We start from the raw sequence: 23,171 nt of genomic DNA, 5'->3' as shown, positions 1-23,171 counted from the left end.
CATTCATATTTTGAATTTGAGATTCTTTGCAATCCAAGATGAATTGAAAAGGAATCCACTTATTACACAGCAGGCGGAACATGGAGGCCAATTAATGCCTGTACTGCTGCTCTGGTGGATGGCAGCTAAGCTAAGCTAGCTAAGATGGAGAATCAAACCCAGTGCCCTTTCAGTCTGTGTGTGACCAAACTGACCCCTGTTAGTGACATTGACACCCCTGGATCACTAAAGCCCAATCAATGCTCATAGACCAATTGTCCCCAATGAACATTCTTGGATTAAAGGATTAGCTACCTCTTCATATTTAAAGGGAACAGTTTTTGCATTCCCAATAAATATTCACCTGCAAAAAAAGAAAAAAAACTGCAGTTGACTCAAGCTTGGATAAACCATGATTTCTGAAAACTGGTCAAACTTGTAGATTGTTGACAGAAGCCTGACTGTTTCACGGAATAGTCGAGGGAGAAATGTGATAAAATGACTGCAGGGGATTCATATTTCAGCTGCATGGGACCAATTTGTGGCTGGATAATTCACTGGGGGCATCGTTATAGACAACCTGTGATACTGCCAGTTGGTATGAGATTCCAAGACAGTGATAACTGTGACTCAGCGTATCATGATATTGCTTGAGGAATCTTTCCCATCCAACAGTCACATCACCACCTCTACAGACTAATCCCTCAAGGCTAAAAACCTAACTCAGACTCGAAGATTGCAGGCAGTGAAATGACAAGCTGTAAAACTGATTTCTTGTCAGTGACAGAATGATTAGACTATAATCTGTGTGTTGATAGCAAGAAATTGTTTCCATGTCTTCATTTGCTGTTTAAAAGTGACTTTGCTTTTCCAGCATAACCGTGGTGTGCTGTGTATTTATAAGTTCCTCTGTCCCCGTTTCAATTTCTCTCCACTCCTTCAGATCCTTTAAATCTCAAACCTTTTGATTCATCTGACGGCCCAGTTCTTGTGATTTTCATGCTGCATCAACCCAAAATTTACAGTGGAACTAGGAGGCTGAGCATAATAAAAACAAGGAATGCTGGAACCACTCAGCAGGTCTGGCAGCATCTGTGGAAAGAGAAGCAGAGTTAACGTTTCGGATCAGTGACCCTTCTTCGGAACTGACAAATATTAAAAATGTCACAGGTTATAAGCAAGTGAGGTGGGGGTGGGGCAAGAGATAACAAAGGAGAAGGTGTAGATTGGACAAGGCCACATAGCTGACCAAAAGGTCATGGAGCAAAGGCAAACAATATGTTAATGGTGTGTTGAAAGACAAAGCATTAGTACAGAAAAGGTGTTAACGGACTGAATATTGAACAGCAGCAAGTGCAAACATGAAAAAAAAACAGTGGGTAAGCAAACTGAACAAACTAAGATGAAATGAAATAAATGCAAGAAAAGGTTGTAAAAAAGAAAAAAAGAAAAAAACAACTAAAAATGAAAGTAAAATGGGGAGCCCGTCATGCTCTGAAATTATTGAACTCAATGTTCAGTCCAGCAGGCTGTAGTGTGCCTAATTGGTAGATGAGATGCTGTTCCTCGAGCTTGCGTTGATGTTCAGTGGAACACTGCAGCAATCCCAGGACAGAGATGTGAGCATGAGAGCAGGGGGGTGTGTTGAAATGGCAAGCAACCGGGAGCTCAGGGTCCTGCTTGCGGACTGAGCGGAGGTGTTCCGCAAAGCGGTCACCCAGTCTGCGCTTGGTCTCCCCAATGTAGAGGAGACCACATTGTGAGCAGCGAAAACAGTATACTACATTGAAAGAAGTACAAGTACAAGAAGTATATCTACACCTTCTCCTTTGTTATCTCTTGCCCCACCCCCACCTCACTTGCTTATAACCTGTGTCATTTTTAATATTTGTCAGTTCCGAAGAAGGGTCACTGACCCGAAACGTTAACTGCTTCTCTTTCCACAGATGCTGCCAGACCTGCTGAGTGGTTCCAGCATTTCTTGTTTTTATTTCAGCTTTCCAGCATCCGCAGTATTTTGCTTTTATTATAGGAGGCTGAGCAATTGTTCTGCCTTTAAGAAGCTGCTTCACACTGCTTTGGTTTGCTAGTATCTGCAGAGCTCCTATGTTCACTGGTCCTAAGCCATACAAACTAGCACGCTCACTTCTGAGTTAGAAGGTTGTAGGTTCAAATCCCACTCCAGAGACTTGAGCACAAAACTCCAGGATGACATCGCAGTGTAGCACTGAGGGAGTGCTACAAAGTTGGCGATGCCACCTTTTGGAGGAGATGTTGAACCGAGGCTCCATCCGTCCTCACAGGTAGACATAAAAGATCCCATGGAACTATTTTGAAGAAGAGCAGAGGAGTTATCCCCAGTGTCCTGGCCAATGTTTATCTCTCAATTAACATCACTAAAAACATTACCTGGTCATTATCCCAATGCTTTTTGTGGGAGCTTGCTGTGCACAAATTGGCTGACACATTTCCTACATTACAACAGTGGCTATATTTCAAAAGTACTTTGTTGGCTGTAAATCACTTTGGGATGCCCTGGGTTTGTGAACGGTGCTATAGAAATGCAAGTCTTTTCCTTTAGAAAGTTCCAGATTTGATCTTTAGACTGCACTAAGTTAGTTTATCACAGCCAGCCTGCGTTATCTCCATGCTCAACTCAACTCACACCCTATAAGGCAGTCCAATACTTTACCACCCACATTCTATCCTGCCCGAGTCTCTCTCACGTATCACCCTTGTCCCCCAATGCATTGAATTTTACAACTCTGTTTACAAATCCTGCCGCTGATTCCCCCATCCTATCCCTGCAACCTTCACCAATCCTACATCCCATTCCCTTCAGTCTTTCAACTCTCGCCTTCTATGAACTCTTTCCTCCTTTCTCAGCTCTCTCTTCCCTACTCCCTGAGAATTGCCTCCCTAAATTCTCGCTATCGCTTGCTCCATCTTCATAAGATTCCTTAACACCCTTCTTTTCGACCATGCTTATGGTCACCTCCCTGGACTCTCCCATTACTACTCAATGTCAATTTCTTTCCCTTGAAGTGCCTGGGGACATTTACAACAGTAAAAACCCTGTGTAACTACAAGGTGTTACTTGTGTGCCAGCTGTAGCTCAGTGGGTAGCAGTCTTGCTTTTGAGTCACATGGTTCTACGTTCAAGTCCCACTCTAGGGCTTGATCACAAAAATCAAGGCTGACACTTCAGAGGTTTTGTCTGTGATGTTCTTGTGACTGGAGTGAGGTTTAGTAGGAAATGTGAGACAAAGGCAGCATGCTGCTGAACATAATGGAGTCTTCTTTATTCTGTTTCACTTTCTCTTTCAGCTCCCTCTGCTGGCTCATGTGTGCATGGTAGCCATAAGTGAACAATATACACAATGCAATTCTCAAAACACTACACTGTCTTACAGATGAGATGTTAAACCAAGGCCCCATCTGCTTACTTGGGTGGATGTAAAAGATACCATGGCACTATTTCAAAGAAAAGGGGAGTTATTCCTGGCCAATATTTATCCCTCAATCAACATCACGAAAAGAGATTGTCTGGTCATTATCACATTGCTGTTGTGGGACCATGCTATGGGCAAATTGGTTGCAACATTTCTTACATTACAACAGTGGCTACATTTCAAAAGTACTTCATTGGCTGGAAAGCGCTGAGACATCTGATGGTTGTGAAAAGCGCTATATAAATGCAAGTCTTTCTTTTCCTGGCTAGGCGTGGAGTGGGGAGGGGATGGTGGGGAATCAATGGAGGAAATCAGTCAGAATTCCTGCTTCTGACTGCTATCCATTGATTCTCATTCGAGGTTGTATGCATATGGACCTGGGGGAAGGGAGGGGAGGTCAGGCATTTCTGTGATGCACTCCATGGTCAAGTAGCATCACACACTTGAACGACTGCTCAGGGAAGATAGCAGAGGCCTGCCAGTCCAACAAAAGTTAACACCTTCAGGTGGTTTTTGGGGGGGGGGGGGAATTGACTTCCAAAAATAAACTCGTCTATATCAACCACATATTCAATGCCAGACTATGCTATGAAAGTAAGGTGTGTATGGCAGTAAGGATGAGTGCTCCCTCTGTCCTAGCGTCCATTGAATATAAAGTCTCTCACATCCGAGGAGAAAAAGAAAATAATCTCGTGCGTGTGACCAAAAACAGCTTTATTTTCGATGCAGTACAGTGCATTAAGTAATTGCAATGCACACTGTATGCTTTAATCTTTAACTGCTGCTGAAAGTCTATTAACTCGCATTAATGGTGAATGTGGACACTGTAAGTACCTTTCGATACAGTCACTGCTGCACTATCTGCCAAGCACAGACACAGGCTGCTGCTGTCACCCACATCTCACACAAGGGAGGGAAAGAAAAACCTCCTTAATCCCATTGGAACAGTGTCTGTACTTGTGTGATAATGGAGCATGCAGGCAGCAAGCTAATACTGAATACATTCAGCAAAAAAACATAGAATGCAGAAACTCATCCAGGTATTACCAACACACCTACACCTTAACAAATCAGTCATCACAAGCCTGTAATTGAAACATAAGCACAAAGTGTCATTAACACCACAACCATGCAAGCAGATTTGCTTTTACCCCATGAATTTCACCCCAGGGTCCTTTGGTTCTGTAAGGTTCTATGTTCCGTACATTTTCGCAGGGCAATTAGTGGAATCTGCTCATAGAGCAGTGCTGCAGCCTTGATAGCTGCCAGTGTGATGTTATTGAGTTAAAGAGAGACCCTCGCGCTGTCTTTACGCTCCATCTGCACTTTAATTATTCACCACATCAGATGCGGTGAATTTTCGTGGTATGCTTTCCACCTGATTCTATATTTCTCCTGAAGGCACTGTATCCCATGGGATTAAACGGCCATGGCAGCATGGATATGAAATTGGCTAATAGATAGGAAACAGAGAGTAGTGGTGAATGGTTGTTTATCAGACAGGAGGGAACTGTACAGTGGTTTTCCCCAGGGGTCAGTATTGGAATCATTGCTCTTTTTGATATACATCAATAACTTGGACTTGAGGAGAGGGGACATAATTATAACGTTTGCAGATGACACAAAGCTTGGAAATGTAGTAAACAGTGAGGAGGATATTACAGACTTCAGGAGGACACAGGCACACTGATGAAATGGACAGACCCATGGCAGATGAAATTTAATGCAGAGAAGTGTGTCAGCAATCACAGGGCACAAATTAAAGACAATTGGCAAAAGCACCAGAGGTGGGGTGAGGACAATTTTTTTTAATACACAGTGAGCTGTTATGATCTGGAACGCACTAGCTAAAAGGGTGATTGAAGTAGATTCAATAGCAACTTTCACCAGGAAATTGGAAAATACTTGAAAAGGAAAAATGTGCAGCGCTTTGGGAAAGAGCATGGGAATGGGATTAACTGGATAGTTCTTTCAATGAGCTAGCATAGACATGATAGGCTGAATGGCCTCCTTCTGTGCTATATGATTCTTTGATTTTATGTTGAGTTGCAGCTCTGCAGACATTGCCTATCTTCCAGTATCTAATCCAAGTGGCCATTTATCATGGGTCAACCTTTGCAGTGATAATCAGAGGACTACCTGAGCATGGAACTAGAATTGAGGTAGTTCAGTTGACTGAGGTAGAAGTTATTCTCATCTGATGGATGTATGCATGTGTGTATGTATCCAAACATATATACTGATCTGAGGGATGTCAGCATATACGTACATATACACACATTCCAGCATGGGTAATCAAATGCAATAAGAAATGGAACTTGGTATCTCTTCTTAACTTGGTGAGGGAAGGGAAGGTTAAGGTCAACTGTGAGACCGTATGCCAGTCTAGGCTCAGAGCTATCACCCCCATCTCTGAGTCAGAGGTTGTGGATTCAAGCTCCACTCTAGAGATTTGAGCACATAAACTAGGTTGACACTCATTGAGGGAGTGCTGCACTGTTGGAGGTGCTATCTTTTGGATGAGACATTGAACCCAGGCCCATTCTGCCATTTCAAATGGGTGGAAAAGATCCCATGGCACTGTTCTAAGAAGAGTAAGGGCTAATATTTATCCCTCAACCAACATCACAAAACAAAACAAAAGCAACGGGGTGGAAGGTTAACGGGGGTAGGTGGAAATGTGGAGTAATCAGTTCAGCCATGAACGTATTGAATGGCGGAGCAGGCTTGACGGGCTGAGTGGCCTACTCCTGCTCCTAATTTGTATGTTCATTTGTAAAGCAGATTATCTGGTCAGTTGGGCTGTTTATGGGAGCTTGCTGTGTGCAAATTGGCCACTGTATTTCCTACAATAATTACAACAATGACTACACTTCAAAAGTACTTAATTGGTTGGAAAGCACTTTGGGACTTGTCAAGTGTACTGTATAGAAAAGCACATTCTTTCTTCTCTTAACTGCAAGCCTGACATACCCAGATCCCCCCGCCACCATCCCACCCGATTATATGCTCTCCCCGCCTCCAAACCCGCCACTGGGATGAACATAAAATTCCCCCCACAATCTCAGCACAAATGAGGGATATTATATTATCTAAATGGTGAGAGATTGCTGAGCTCTGAGGTGCAGAGGGATCTGAGTGTCCTTGTGCATGAATCGCAAAGGGTTGGTATGTAGGTACAGCAAGTAATTAGGAAAGCTGATAGAATGTTATTGTTTATTGTGAGGGGAATTGAATACAAAAGTAGGGAGGCTAAGCTTCAGTTATACAAGACATTGGTGAGACCATATCTGGAGTACTGTGCACAGTACTGGCCTCCTTATTTAGGTAAGGATGTAAATACATTGGAAGCAAGGGGATAAAAGGCTATTGGGGGTAGGCAGGAATGTGGAGTTGAGGTTACAATCAGATCAACCATGATCTTATTGAATGGCAGAGCAGGCTCGAGGGGCCGAGTCGCCAACTCCTACTCGTAATTCGTATGAATTTGGGATCTTTATGGTCTGGTCACCCAGTTCTACACCAAGTGGTCTCAGTTCATTAACCCCATGAGCCCAGGAGCATGGTTTCAGCTGATAATATCAGTGAGAACTCTTCTGTTCGGCCTCAGGAGATACTCAAGAACAGAAGAAACGGGAGCAGAGAAGGTCATTTGGCCCTTTGAGCATGCTCTGCCATTCAATATATTCATGGCTAATCAATTTCACTTTCCCACACTACCCCCAATCCCCTATTTTCTTAGTATTCAAAAAGCTATTGATTTCCGACTTGAATATACTCAACAACGAGTGTCCACAGCCCTCTGGGGTAGAGAATTCCAAATTTCAACAACCCTTTTGTGTGAAGAAACTTCTCCTTATCTCAGTCCTAAATGGCCAACCTGTTATTGAGACTGTGGCCCGTAGTTCTAGATTCCCCAGCCAGGGGAAACATCCTCCCAGCATCTACCCTATCAAGCCCCTTAAGAATTTTGTGTTTCAATGAGGTAATCTCTCATCCTTCTAAATTCCATGGAATTGGAAGTTAGCAAATTGAACTGACTGGGACTCGAAGTCTTCAGAAAACAAATAGGTTCTTTTTCACTTGATCAGGAAAACAAAACAGCACAATAGTGTTTTAAAGATTTCAGATGAGATGTGTCAAAGTTTGAATATGATATAAAACAGTATAATTGAGTAAAAACAGAAAGTGCTGGAAATACTCAGCAGAGAAGCAAAGTACAATCAAGTAGTCTGGAAGCCAGCTTAAAACTTGAAACAATCTGGAAATGGTTGCCAGATGGGTCAATTGACTGAAAGGGCATTAAACAGCCTCTTCCTTGCTACATTTAGATTACTATTCCACCATTCATTCAAACGCTAAAATCAACCCAGCCGCAGTAAAGAGAGGCTTGCAGCCAAATTTCAGGTTCAATAACCCTAAGGGAGAGGTGCGGTGTGTCACTTGCTGTATGACCTTCATAACGTGACATAACAGTGGCTGACGTTGTACTGCTACTTGTACCCTAACTCACACCAAGTCCCAGTGCTCAATGACCTCCCAGTCTGGCAATGCCTCCATTTTAAAATTCCCCCCATTGTTGTGTTCAAATCTCTCAGCGGCCTTATCTCTCACCATCTCTGTAAAATCTTTCAGCCCCACAGCGCCCTGAGAGCTCTGTGCTCCGCCAATTCTTGCCTCTTGTGCATCTCCAATTTCCATTGGTGGCAGTGCCTTTAGCCACCTAGGCCCTCAGCTCTGGAATTTCCTCCCTAAATCTGTCTGTCTCTCTTACCTCTCTCCCCTCCTTTAAGAGAATCCTTAAAACCTACCTCTTTGACCAAGCTCGAAGTAGCTAATTTCTACCTTCAGTTTTTCTCCTTTCTGTCTCAGAGCCACCCATTATCCTGGGATACAATCTCATGAGTATAAGCATCGCTCTTGTACTTCCACAAGTGGCCAATCTTCAATGAGTCTGAACAATGAGGTTATTAGGTAATGGGAGGGTCAAACCTGGTTGTTCATAATTAGCTTGTCTCTGCTCTTAATCTTGTCAACCTTTTAAAAAAGACTCGATGTTTAAACAACATCTTGTCACACCTTCTAGAAACATCCCAGAGTGCTTCATGTTTCTTGAATTATATGAACTGTTATGTGGGCAAATATTGCAGTCACCAGGCAAGGTCCCACAAACAGCAAAGAGATGAATGACCAGCTATTGACTGTTGGTACTGGTTGAGGGAGGACTGATGGCCAAGACACCAGGACAACTCCCCCTGTTCTTCTTCAAATGGGGTCATAGGAATTTAAACATTTACATGAACCCCAGAGCAGGGTACAGGTTAGTTTATTGTCTCATTCAAAGGATGGAACCTCTGACAATGCATCACTCCCTTGGCACTGCATCACCAGTCTATATTATAAGCTGCAGGCCCGGGGTGGGTCTTGAATCCATGTGGGGCAAGGGGGCAAAATCCAAATTCGGAAGGTGTGCAAAATAGACTGTAGTGGATTGGCTGCCTGTTATACACCCCACCTGAGGAGAGGAAAATTGGGTGGGATCTGTAAGGGGCAGCCAAAAGGAACACAGAAACAGGCTATTCACTCCCTCGAACCTGTTCTGCCATTCAATGAGATCATGTATGAAATGTATCTTAACTCCATCCACCTGCTCCATATCCTTTCATACACTTGGCTAGCAAAAAAATCTATCCATCTCAGATACAAAATTATCAACTGAACTGCATCTGCTGCTTTTCATGGGAGAGAGTTCCACACTCCTACCACCCTTTGAGAGAATAAGTGTTTCCAAACTTCTCTCCTGAATGGCCTGGCTCTGATTTTAAGATTCTGTTCCCTTGTCCTAGACTCCCCCATCCAGGAGGCCGTCACTGGGGGCTTGAGTCCTCAATATAAAAATACTACGCATCTACAAAACAGCAGACTTTGCGATACATATAGGAAGTAAGTCTGAAGCATTGGTGTAAAAACATGACAACTGGCTTACTTACTGCAAGAGGGTTTGTTGCGATTACTGAAAGCGGTCGCATTCAAGCTTTTGGGAGTTTTCCAGATAATAAGCTTATATTTACATTGTAAAATCTGCTTTTTTTCCCTTCGGTAAACCTCTTTAAAGTGAGCCGAGGGATTTCACAAATGATCTGCTTAAACTGATAATGTTTATCTTTCTCTGTCAGCCTCCAGATCCCATGTGGTCAGGGACGCATTTTCTAATACTGCATTGGTCTGCTCGTAACAACATTAGCATTCTTAAATATTTCCTTTTTGGTCTCTTTTCTCTCAGATAATACATTCAAGAACATCTGGAAATCAGGGCGGTCACCATTTATCTCGCTGGGTCAAAGTCATTTATCATTGCATTGCAAAAAGAAACTTTTGTCAATTGCTGAGGCTTTTATTAGGGTAGCCAATTTGTCAGGATTGTCCTTGGGACTCCAGGAATTAATGATTAATCTCCTGGACACTGCTGCGATCAACGCCCAGGCGAAAGATCATAGAGGCGTTTAAACATAATGGCGTGTTTTTTATTCACTTTCTTTGAACATTCTTGTGTATTAATTAATTTAAAATTTAGCAATGGGACAAAGGCTGCTTGATTGGGTGGGGCAGTCGGAGGTCAGAGGTCATGTGATGAAACATTCAGGAATACGTCCAGAGTTGCCAACCCTAGGCTTTAACGGGTTACTGTAGTTTTTATTGCCCTCTTAGTTCAGTGAAATCAAACAGATTGGAGCCTTTGCTTTGTTCATTTGTTCTTGGCATGTGTGCGACACAAGCAAGACAGAATTAATTCAGTGCCCAGTTAATTTCCTTGAGGGCATTAAATGTCAACCACCTTGTTTAGGACTGGAGTCACATGGAGGCCAGACTGCGTAGGCGTGCCAGGCAATGTTCCCTCTGAGATGCTCGCCTACGTGGCCGCACAGCAATCTGGACGGTATCCCGCATTGAAATAAACAACTTAACTGATCCCAACTTCAGCAGTTGCATCGGGAGCAACTTCCAGCAGAATGCACGTCATGACTTTTAAGACGTCAACTGCCCATGGACAAAATCAATAGTGCTCAGAGGAGTTTGTAGCTCACTCAGTACAAAGAAAATGTAAAGGGAACATTGGTGGCAGGTTCCCTTCCCTGATGAACATTAGTGGACCAGTTGGGTTTTTCGAACAATCTGCCATTTCATGGTCATTTTCTGGTATCAGCTTATAAATTAACTAATTTATTGAATTTCATTTTCATTACATGACGTGCTGGGGATTTGAATTTACAATCTTTGGGTCTTTAATGCCAGTACCTTAAACACTAGACTGCCATTCGTCACCTTTCCTATTGGCACTCTCTCTTGCTGACGTACAGTTCAATGGGTGTTGATTCGCTCGGCTTGTATATTTTATTTTTCAGACTATTCCATCCTGACGAGACCACAATTCTATTCCAATCCTTGCCTGACGAAATTGGTGTGATTGTTCACAAGCTGTCAGAATGCAGCAAAACACTTCCGCAAGACATGGGGAAAATTACACCCAGCTAAGATTTCTTTTTAATTGGAACTACTCTTTGGTTTCAACGTTTTGTACATGGCACAATATATATGGTACCCCTGGCCTTGAGTGATCTTTACTGAGTGGCCAGGTTTATGGACAACCTCATTGCAGGGAGAGGTTGTGATTCTCGACTTCAGTAAGGCGTTTGATAAGGTTCCCCATGGGAGGCTGATGGAGAAAGTGAAGTCGCATGGGGTCCAGGGTGTACTAGCTAGATGGATAAAGAACTGGCTGGGCAACAGGAGACAGAGAGTAGCAGTGGAAGGGAGTTTCTCTAAATGGAGACGTGTGACCAGTGGTGTTCCACAGGGATCCGTGCTGGGACCACTGTTGTTTGTGATATACATAAATGATTTGGAGGAAAGTATAGGTGGTCTGATTAGCAAGTTTGCAGACGACACTAAGATTGGTGGAGTAGCAGATAGTGAAGGGGACTGTCAGAGAATACAGCAGAATATAGATAGATTGGAGAGTTGGGCAGAGAAATGGCAGATGGAGTTCAATCAGGGCAAATGCGAGGTGATGCATTTTGGAAGATCCAATTCAAGAGTGAACTATACAGTAAATGGAAAAGTCCTGGGGAAAATTGATGTACAGAGAGATTTGGGTGTTCAGGTCCATTGTTCCCTGAAGGTGGCAACGCAGGTCAATAGAGTGGTCAAGAAGGCATACGGCATGCTTTCCTTCATCGGACGGGGTATTGAGTACAAGAGTTGGCAGGTCATGTTACAGTTGTATAAGACTTTGGTTCGGCCACATTTGGAATACTGCGTGCAGTTCTGGTCGCCACATTACCAAAAGGATGTAGATGCTTTGGAGAGGGTGCAAAGGAGGTTCACCAGGATGTTGCCTGGTATGGAGGGCGCTAGCTATGAAGAGAGGTTGAGTAGATTAGGATTATTTTCATTAGAAAGACGGAGGTTGAGGGGGGACCTGATTGAGGTGTACAAAATCATGAGAGGTATAGACAGGGTGGATAGCAAGAAGATTTTTCCCAGAGTGGGGGATTCAATTACTAGGGTTCACGAGTTCAAAGTGAGAGGGGAAAAGTTTAGGGGGGATATGCGTGGAAAATTCTTAACGCAGAGGGTGGTGGGTGCCTGGAACGCGTTGCCAGCGGAGCTGGTAGACGCGGGCACGATAGCGTCTTTTAAGATGTATCTAGACAGATACATGAATGGGCAGGAAGCAAAGAGATACAGACCCTTAGAAAATAGGTGACATGTTTAGATAGAGGATCTGGATCGGCGCAGGCTTGGAGGGCCGAAGGGCCTGTTCCTGTGCTGTAATTTTCTTTGTTCTTTGTTCTTTGACTGTTGGTGTGCTCAATGATTATGCTAATTGGTGTTAACAGTGACTGTATTTTGGTGAGACAAAGCGTGCTTCAGGTGTTTGGTAGGTGACTTATGTGGTGGCTGCATTTGGCATAAAAAAGATATAGTTTATGTGTAGGTTTTTAACAGCTTGATGACCTAGAACATAATTTGTATACCATTGCAACCAAATACAGCAGATTTTATGACATGCATCACTTTACTATACCTGTATACATAGGAATTAAAGATTAATATTCATGGCTGCATCGTTCTGCTCATTACGTAAGATATGCCAGTACTTAAAACATGGAAGTGAATACCTTATTTTCCATTGTTGAACTAAGATTTCCAATTTAATGCAAACTGTATGTCGTTATGGGCAACGAGGAAGTGGACTAAGACTTTCCAAACACATTGCACATGTGACTCTCATATCCAACACAAAAAGAGGTCTTTTACCCTGTTAGTAAGGGCTGAATTCAAATTTAAGACTCCAGAAGGGCCATTCTAAGCAACTGCACCACCCAGTTTCCTACAGAATCATAAGATAAAAAAGAATAGGAGAGAAGTATCAGTTAGCTGGTACAAAACTTTGGCTTTAAAAGCTGGCAGATTGCATGCAAAAGGTCAGAGAGCCTTGAGAATCTAAGAAAGGCAGAGCTGGGAGCAGGACAATGAGTATTCACTTTAAGACAGTGAAGAGGTAGGGACTGAGCAGGGCATGTAGGATGAGATACTTGTGACTTGCAAGGAAGAAGAGCATTCAATGAAATATAGAACTCAGAAAAGAGAGAGAGGGAGGAAAGGTTATGATGGAGAGGGCGAGGTTGGAAGCTCAAGGTGAGAGAAGGATCAGCTAACAGATGACAAGCTTTTTCATTGGATTCTGTCCAGGAGGTACAACAGGAGGGAACCTCCCCAGATGTGGGAGTAGGCATCAAGTCTTTAAGAGTTGTGGAGGCAGCACAGTGGTAAATGGAGCTGACACTGACAAATGATCAAAAACAATAAAACCACCTCATAAAAAGGAATATGTAACAAATGCACTGGAGTGATTTCAAGGCACTAATGTAATCCTGGATTGAGATAACAGCCTATAAACTGATCAAGTTTCACTGTCACAATTTATAACATCATGTAAATTCTTTTGAATAATGTCCCATAATCATTCCAAGTACCCCTTATTGTCTAGATATTATCTTAGACATAGACAATAAACATTGAAACACAGACTGGATTTTTCACAAAAGACAGATTTCTTTCCTTTTTTTAAAAAAAAGAAAAGCAAGCTACTGCAATACTGATTATAGCAAGAATGTTACTGACTGGCAAACAGATTGGATTTTCGTTACAGGCACTTGACGTTGGAATAAATCAACTTTGCCTTCGCTGTAGTGATGACCAGAGTTTAGAAATAGATTTCTTTTGTTACACTTAATTAGTTCTGAGCATTGCCAACATACATCGACCGAGCTGAATCATGAATCAAATCGACAGCACCTATCTGCCTGTTCCAAACCCTGAGCTTACCCAGCTAAGCACAACTGATTGTCAATCAATCTTTTCTATGAATTTCTGGGGGGAAAAAAACTATATACTGTATATATACAGGCAGCTTTAATTTTCACTTGTGATTGCTTTTTCTATGGTGTATTTTAGTTGACTGAGTCAATGTGCTGTCAGTAATTCTAAGTCACTTTTAGTAAAGTGTAGCCTCATCGTACTGGAAATTACAGCTTCAACCTGCTCTGTTATTCAATTGGCTTGAACTGTTCTCCACTGGTATCAGTAGAAGGAAGCCACTGAGGAGGGAGTGGGATTGAATTGAGAAATGGCAACAGGGTTTAAGCCCTCTACTTGAATGCAGTCAAAGCTGTCTGAGGTAAAGTCCACTCCTGCTCCCAGTCACCATCAATTTTCCCCCTTCTTCTCCTGACCCGTGCTGGGATGTGTCTCCATAGTTACACCAGTCGGCCTCCCAGGCCTGCTGTCTGGTCATTCTTAATGTGAGAGCCTGGCAGGAAGTGTTGCCAGGCTTATTTGACTACAAAGAGCAAAGAAAGAGAAAGAGAGAAATGAAGAGAGAATGAAAGAAAGAGAATAAAAGAGAAAGAACGGAAAAAAGAAAGAAAAAAGAGAGAAAGCGAGAAAGTAAAGAATGAAAGATAAACAAAGAAAGTGGGACAAAGAAGAAAAAGAGTGAAAGTAAAGAGCACGCATTTATATAGTGCCTTTCACATTGCCCCAAAGTGTTTTGCAGCCACTGGTTGGGATACAGTTCTACAAGCACTGATTGCTTGGTTGTGCTTGATGATCATTCTTTGGGCTGAATTTTTTGGATCACCGAGGGACAGGAATGGAGGTGGGGGGTGGGGGGCAGTTTGTGGAGGGTGCCATAAAATTGCGTGGGAAAGTGGGGGTGGAGTGCCCATCATCTTCCTGATGCCCTTGGTGTTTAGCCCGAGGGAAGGCTGAATACGGTCTTCCCGACTAGAGGCCAATCGAAACGTTTGGACCTCTTCCTGTTGCCGCTGGCATTTTAGCAGTGGTGTGAGTGCCTCTGCCACATGAGGAGCTGCCCAGTAAAACATGGTGGCCTCCCTGTAGGCTAGCTGGGGGCCCTCCTCCGTGGGCCCATGGAAGGCCCCTGGCGGCGAAGGCCACCCCTCCAGAAACAACTCCCCAGCCCTTAACAACTACCCTCCTGCACCCACCCCCTCACCCCGTCCACTCGCCGGGGCCTGTCGGACTGGCCCCACCAAGCCTGCCTCACTTACCCGAGGTCCGGTGCTCCAGCGCTGGTTCTGGTCTCAGGCCTCCTCTTGTACCGATAGTGGCCAAAATTTCTACCGAGTTGCCAGCCCTCTGATTGGCCCGCAGCTCTTGGAGGCGGAATCCCGTCCTTAAAGGGACGGGACCCCAAACGGCAGGCAGTCAATTAGCTGCCCGCCGTGGAATTTGGCTGGGGGTCCAAAACAGCGTTGAGGTGGGTCGCCCCCTGCTTTCCGGCCGGTAACCGGGATGCCCACCGTTGGGGTAAAATTCAGCCCTTTGTGTGAGAGCACGGACAGCCAGTGTGGCAGATCATCAGACAGCGTGTGGGGTCAGGGGGTGAGAGATGCCACAGCCAGCCTGCTCCTGCCCTCATCTGACAACTGGGAGCCAATGAATGACAATTAAGCACAGGTAACCTCGCCAATTGTTCTTTGCCCAAATTCCTAGAACACTGGGGCTAACTGTAGCATACTAACTGCTGTCCGGGCTGGTAACCCAGCAAGGGGAAAGCAGTTAACTAGACGTTCTGGTCTGTATTATCTCAGGACCATTTATTGCTGTGCGATCTTTGGGATGGCCCTATTCCCAAATATTTAAAGTGGAATCATCATGAACAAAGGGTTGAGCAAACCACGCTTGGTTTAAAGATGGAGTGAAAGTGTGTATCTGATGAAATACAAATAAAACAAAAGCCATATTTTTCTGTTAGCCAATATCTCACACGAGAAATAAAATATTCACTCCAGTGATTTGTTTTCCATTTCCCATGTCAGCCATCCATTCGGCTGTCTGAGTGAAATTGCCAATTAGTCTTGAAGTTGGTGCAACTTTTTGCTGTCGGACAGGTAACGACCAGCAGATAGAGGATTGGACTTGAACCCGAGTCCCAGATTTGAAGGATTTGTCACGAGCTGCCTATGCTGTCTCTTTGATGCAAATAACCCTTGGTTTATCTTGACCCTCTCCTCTCCCTGTCACTTCTCTGAAAACATCAACCTATCAACAGGCGGTCGACATTTTGCCACCAAAGTCTCCTGAATACTAAAATTTGATTCCTTCACACAACAGTTTGCGAAACCGTCTTTAGCAAATGTTTAAACTGAAAACAACTTTATGCATTGTGCTGTTAAGGATAAATTTCTAAACTGATCGATTTATTCGCTGTGAATGTGTTTATTAAAGTAAGAGCTGGCCACGCTGGGGGAAAATTTCATCTACAATGTTCATAGGTAAAGGATGAACAGATAATGTTTTTCTGTGTCATCCAGTCACTGCTTCTCAGGTCCACCAGAACAGAGTGGGTCAAGAGGAGTACCTACATAGAGGTGCTCAAAATTATAAGAGGTTTTGATGCAGTAAATTGGGAAAACACGACCCCCTTCGGTCAGTCAGTATCTAGAGGGTACAAATATAAAAGCATCATGCAAACAACAAGTTGCATTAATATAGCACCTTTAACCTAGTAAAACATGCCAAAGTGCTTCGCATGAGTGTTATCAGACAGCAATTAACAACAAACCAAAGAAGGAGATATTAAGATAGGTGACCAAAAGCTTGGTCAAAGACGTAGGTTTTAAACAGTATCTTAAAAGAGCAGAATCCGGTGGAGAGGGCATTCCAGAGTTTAGGGTCTAGGCAGTTGAAGGCATGGTTGCTGATGGTGGAAAGAATAAAATCGGGGATGCACATGACCTGGCACTCACTGCTCATGAGGGTGATGGAAGCGGAACCAATCAACAATTTCAAAAAGAAATTGGACGGGCACTGGCAGGGCTACAGGGATCAAGCGGGCGAGTGGGACTCACTGGATAGCTCCGTGGAAAGCCAGCATTGACTCAATGGGTCAAATGGCCTCCTTCTGCGCCGTAAGTGACTCTATGACAACAGGACATGTTGGAGGAGCGGTGATATCTCAGAGGGTTGTAAGTCTGGAGAAGGTTACAGAGATGGGGGAGGGCTTGTGATGGAGGGATTTGAAAACGAGGATGAAAATTTTAAAATTCAGGCATTGCCAGATCAGGAGCCAACGGAGGGCAGTGAGCAGAGGGGTGATGGGTGAATGGGACTTGGTGCGATATGGTCGGATATGGGCAGCAGAGTTTGAGATGAGCGAGCCTGGGTTACCATTGACCCTTACATGAGACCTGATCCATCAGGAGCTAGTGCCTTTGGCGCACCATTAAACGCAACAGTAAAGCAATGAGTACTTGGGGCTCTCAGCCTAGCATTGCAGGCATTCCCCCAGGCACCCTGTCACATTTTTCTTGGGCAGCAAATCAAAGTAAATGTGACAATATTTCCACTGTGGATTTGCTGAACTTTGCAAGGGAGGAACTGATCTATGTGTATGATTTTAGTGAAAACGGTGTGCACTATTTTCTTTTGTCTCCGAGACTATATTGGGCTGTCATTTTTCATTTTTGTCCTAAGTTTTGCACCTGAAAAAAAAATTGCTCCTATTTAAAAGAAAATATGAAAAGGTCATACAGGGATTGTTCTCTTTAGAGCAGAGCAGGTTAGAGGGAGATTTCCACATTATACTGGAGTTCAAAACTGTGAGGTGTTTTGACAAATAAGGAGAAACTGTTTCCACTGCAGAAGGGTTAGTAACCAGAGAATATAGATTTAAGGTAAATTGCAAACGAAGCAGAGGGGGATAAGGAGATTCTTTTACACAGCGAGTTATGATACGAACATACGAATTAGGAACAGAAGTAGGCCACTCGGCCCCTCCAGCCTGTTCCGCCATTCAATAAGATCATGGCTGATCTGAGTGTAACCTCGACTCGCACCTACTCCTGATAACCTTTCACTCCCTTGCTTATCAAGAATTTATTTACCTCTGCCTTAAAAATATTTAAAGATTCTGCTTTCACTGCCTTTTGAGGAAGAGAGTTCCAAAGACTCACGACCCTCTGAGAGAAAACATTTCTTCTCATCTCTGTCTTAAATGGGCAGCTCCTTATTTTTAAACAGTGACCCCTAGTTCTAGATTCTCCCACAAAGGGAAACATCCTTTCCACATCCACCCTGTCAAGACCCCTCAGGATCTTATATGTTTCAATCAAGTCACCTCTTACTCTTCTACATTCCAGCAGACACAAGCCTAGCCTATCCAACCTTTCCTCATAAGACAACCCGCTCATTCCAGGTATCAGTCTAGTAAACTTCCGTTGAACTGCCAACACATTTACATCCTTCCTTAAATAAGGAGACCGATACTGTACACAGTACTCCAGATGTGGTCTCACCAATGCCCTGTATAACTGAGGCATAACCTTCCTACTTTTGTATTCAATTCCCCTCGCAATAAACAATAACATTCTATTAGCTTTCTTAATTACGTGCTGTATCTGCACACTAACCTTTTGCAATTCATGTACTAGGACACACAGATCTCTCTGTATCTCTGAGCTCTGCAATCTCTCACCATTTAGATAATATGCTTCTTTTTCTACTTCCTGCCAAAATGGACAATTTCACACTTTCCCACATTATACTCCATTTGCCAGATCTTTGCTCACTCACTTAACCAATCTATATCCCTTTGTAGCCTTCTTATGTCCTCTTCACAACTTACTTGCCTACCTATCTTTGTGTCATCAGCAAATTTAGCAACCATCCAAGACATTTATATAAATTGTAAAACGTTGAAACCCCAGCACTGACCCCTGTGGCACACCACTCATTACATCTTGCCAACCATAAAATGATCCATTTATGCCTACTCTCTGTTTCCTGTTAGCTAGCCAATCTTCTATCCATGCCAATATGTTACCCCCTACAACATGAGTTTTTATTTTTCACAATAACCTTTGATGTGGCACCTTATCAAATGCCTTCTGGAAATCCAAGTACAGTCCATTCACTGGTTCCCCTTTATTCACAACACATGTTAATTCTTCAAAGAACTCCAATAAACTGGTTAAACATGATTTCCCTTTCACAAAACCATGTTGACTCTGCCAGATTACCTTGAATTTTTCTAAGTGCCCTGCTATAATATCTTTAACAATAGCTTCTAACATTTTCCCGATGACAGATGTTAAACTAACTGGCCTGTAGTTTCCTGCTTTCTGTCTCCCTCCCTTTTTGAATAAAGGAGTTGCATTAGCTATTTTCCAATCTAATGGAACCTCCCCGAATCTAGGGAATTTTGGAAAAGTAAAACCAACGCATTGGCTATCTCACTAGACACTTCTTTTCAGACCCTAGGATGAAATCCATCAGGAACCAGGGACTTGTCAGCCCGCAGCTCCAACAATTTGCTTAGTACCACTTCCCTGGTGATTGTAATTTTCTTGAGTTCCTCCCTTCCTTCCATTTCCTGATTTACAGCTATTTCTGGGATGTTATTTGTATCCTCTATCGTCAAGACTGATGCAAAATACCTGTTCAATTCATCTGCCATCTCCTTATTTTCCCTTATTAATTCCCCAGACTTACTTTCTATAGGACCAACACTCACTTTGTTAACTTTTCTTTTTTAAATATCTATAGAAACTCTTAGGAACATAGGAATAGGAGTAGGCCATTCAGCCCATCAATACTGCCCTGCCATTCAATATGATCATCCACTTCAATGCCTTTTTCGCACACTATCCTTATATCCCCTTATGTCATAGAAATCTGTCAATCTCTGCTTTAAACATACTCAATGACTGAGCTTCCACAGCCCTCTGGTAGAAAATTCCAAAGATTCACAACCCCCTGAATAAAGACATTTCTCCTCATCTCTGTCCTAAGTGGCTTCCCCCTTATTTTGAAATTGTGTCCCCTGGTTCTAGACTCCCCAACCAGGGAAAACATCTTAGCTGCAGCTGCCTTGTCTATCCCTTTAAGTATTTTGTAGGTTTCAATGAGATCACCTCTCATTCTTCATTCTTCAAAATACAGGCCCAGTTTCCCCAATCTCTCTTCCTAGGACAAGCCCGTCATCCCAGGAACAAGAACCTTCATTGCGCTCCCTCTATGGCAACAATATTCTTCCTAAGGTAAGGGGACCAAAACTGCACACAGTCCTCCAGGTGTGGTCTAACCAAGGTTTTATACAATTGAAGCAAGACTTCACTACTCCTGTATTCAAATCCTCTTGCGATAAAGGCTAACATATCATTAGCCATCCTAATTGCTTGCTGCACCTGCATGTTATCTTCAGTGACTTATTGACAAGGACACCCAGGTCCCTTTGTACATCTACACTTTCTAATCTCTTACCATTTAAGAAATACTCTGCACATCTATTCCTCTTACCAAAGTGGATAACCTCACATTTTTCCACATTATATTCCACCTGCCACGTTCTTGCTCACTCACTAAGTCTATCCAAATCCCCTAGAAGCCACTTTGCATCTTCCTCACAACACACATTCCCACCTAGTATTGTGTTATCCGTGAACTTGGAAATACTACATTTGGTCCCACGTCCAAATCATTGATATATACTGTGAACAGCTGGGGCCCAAGCACTGATCCCTGCGGTACCCCACTAGTCACGGCCTGCCAATGCGAGAATGACCCATTTATTCCTACTCTCTGCTTTCTGCCTGGTAACCAATCCTTAATCCATGTCAGTATATTACCTCCTATCCCATGTGCTAACCAACCTGCTGTGGGGGACTTTATCAAAAGCCTTCTGAAAATCCAAGTATACCACGTCCACCAACTCCCCTTTCTCAAATCTGTTAGTAACATGCTCAAAAAACTCCAACAGGTTCGTCAAACATGATTTCCCATTCATAAATGCATGTTGATTATGCCCAATCAGATCATTACTATCCAAGTGTCCATTTATCATATCCTTTAGAATAGATTCCAGCATTTTCCTAATGACTGATGTATGGCTAACAGGTCTGTAGTTCCCTGCTTTCTCTCTCCCTCCCTTCTTAAATAGTGGGGTGACATTTGTGACCTTCCAATCTGCAAGAACCGCTCTAGAATCTATAGAATTTTGGAAGATGATCACCAATGCATCCACTATCTCCATAGCTACTTCTTTCAATACTCTGGGATGTAGAATATCAGGTCCTGGGGACTTATCAACCTTCAGACCCATTAATTTCTTCAATACAACCTTCGTACTAATACTAATTTCCTTCAATTCCTCATTCCCCCAATCCCTTGGATCTCTAATTCTGGGAGCTTTCTTGTATCTTCCTCAGTGAAGACAGGCACAAAGTGATCATTTAGCTTCTCTGCTATTTCTCTATTCCCCATTATAAATTGTCCTGACTCTGCCTGTAATGGACCCACATTTGACTTAGTCAAACATTTCCTTTTTACATTCCTATAGAAGCTTTTACAGTCTGTTTTTATATTTTCTGTTAGCTAACATTCATATTCGATTCTCCCTTTCTTCGTCCTCCTTTGCTGCATTCTAAAATCCTCCCAATCCTCAGGTTTACTACTATTTTTGGAAACTTTATAGGCCTTTTCTTTTAATCTTATACAGTCCGTAACTTCCTTTGTTATCCGCAGTTGACTGCCTTTACTTTTGGGGTTTTGTGCCTTGAAGGAATGTATAGATGCTTTAAACTATGTAATATTTCTTTAAAGACTATCCATTGCCTATGTACTGTCATTTCTTTTAATGTATTTTCCCAATCCACTTCAGCCAATTTGCCCCTCATACCTTCATAATTTCCTTTGTTCAAATCTAACATTGAACTACCACACTTTCAAAACTAATGTAAAATTCTATCATATTATGGTCACTCATGCCTTAAGGTTCTTTTATAACAAGATTATTAATTAGCCCTTTCTCAATACATAAAACTAGATCTAAAATAGCCTGTTCTCTAGTCGTTTCCTCAACATACTGCTCTAGAAAACCATCCCTAACACACTCCAGGAACTCGTTCTCCACAGCAATAGTGCTCATTAGGATTACCCAGTCTATATGCAGATTGAAATCACCCATGATTACTGTATTATCCATGCCACATGCTTCTCTAATCTCCTGATCAATACCATGCCTCACACTACCACTACTGTTTTGTGGCCTATAAACAACTCTGACCAATGTTTGCTGCCCCTTGCTATTTGTTAGCTCCACCCAAACAGATTCCACATTTTGTTCTTCCGATCTGAGATCCTCCCTTACTAATGTACTGATCCCATCCCTTATTATCAGTGCAACACCACCTCCTTTTCCTTTTTGCCTGTCCTTCCTAAATGTCGAATTTCCTTGAACATTCAGTTCCCGGTCTTGGTCACCCTGTAGCCATGTTTCCGTTATGGCAATTAGATCATACCCATTTACTTCTATTCGGGCCTTTAAATCATCTACCTTGTTGCGACTGCTGTGTGCATTCAGCTCGAGTGCCCTTAACTTTGTCTTCTTGACATTATTCTGCATTTTATGCCTAGTTGATGCTTGCCTTTGTTTCGCCTGCCTTCTAATATCGCTTGCTACTTTTCTACCTCCTGTTACCAGCTTTACTTCCTTCCAATTTGAGCTACCCCTCAGAAATCTGATGCCCTCCCTCTTACACCAATTCTCCAGCCATGCGTTCAATCGATCAATCCTCCTACTCCTATACTCACTAGCATGTGGCACTGGGAGAAATCCTGAAATTACTGCTTTGGAGGTCCTCCTTTTTAATTTCCTTCCTAACTCCCTAAAATTTGCTTTCAGGACCTCATCCCTCTTCCTACCTATGTCATTGGTGCCAAACTGGACCACGACCTCTAGCTGTTCACCCTTGCCCAGGAGGATGTCCTACAGCCACTCCAGGGAGGCAACACACCATCCTCTTACTCTGATGGCAATTTGGAATGCACTGCCTGAAAGGGAGATTCAATAATAACTTTCAAAAGGGAATTGGATAAATACTTGAAAAGGGAAACAAATGCAGAGTTAAAGGGAAAGAGCAAGGGAGTGGGTGTAATAGGATAGCTCTTTCAAAGAACTGGCACAGGCACGATGGGCCTATTTACTCTATCAAAACCCTGCATGGTTTTGAGCACCTCTATTAAATCTCTCCTTAACCTTCTCTGCTCTAAGGAGAACAATCCCAGCTTCTCTAGTCTCTCCAGATAACTGAAGTCCCTCATCCTTGGCACTATTCTAGTAAACCACGTCTGCACCCTCTCCAAGGCCTC

At 43.0% G+C, this 23,171-nt stretch overlaps 1 protein-coding gene across 5 annotated transcripts in view; it reads right to left on the bottom strand.

Moving 5' to 3' along the window:
- Window positions 1-23,171, bottom strand: part of nkain1 (sodium/potassium transporting ATPase interacting 1) — a 507,954-nt gene that overhangs the window by 79,720 nt on the left and 405,063 nt on the right. The window contains exon 1 of one of the 5 annotated variants that reach the window (XM_068011549.1): window positions 9,422-9,489. The exons of the other annotated variants lie outside the window; for them this stretch is intronic. Within the exon in view, the coding sequence (XP_067867650.1) occupies window positions 9,422-9,460 (39 nt within the window). The 5' untranslated portion in view covers window positions 9,461-9,489. Of the gene's footprint in view, window positions 1-9,421; window positions 9,490-23,171 lie in introns of those variants that run through there. 5 annotated transcript variants of the gene reach the window in all.

This window comes from Heterodontus francisci, chromosome 31 (genome assembly GCF_036365525.1).
Source record: "Heterodontus francisci isolate sHetFra1 chromosome 31, sHetFra1.hap1, whole genome shotgun sequence".
Classification (NCBI taxonomy): Eukaryota; Metazoa; Chordata; class Chondrichthyes; order Heterodontiformes; family Heterodontidae; genus Heterodontus; species Heterodontus francisci.
The sequence above is the reverse complement of the archived record's forward strand: the minus strand, read 5'-3'. Positions and strand labels throughout refer to the sequence as shown.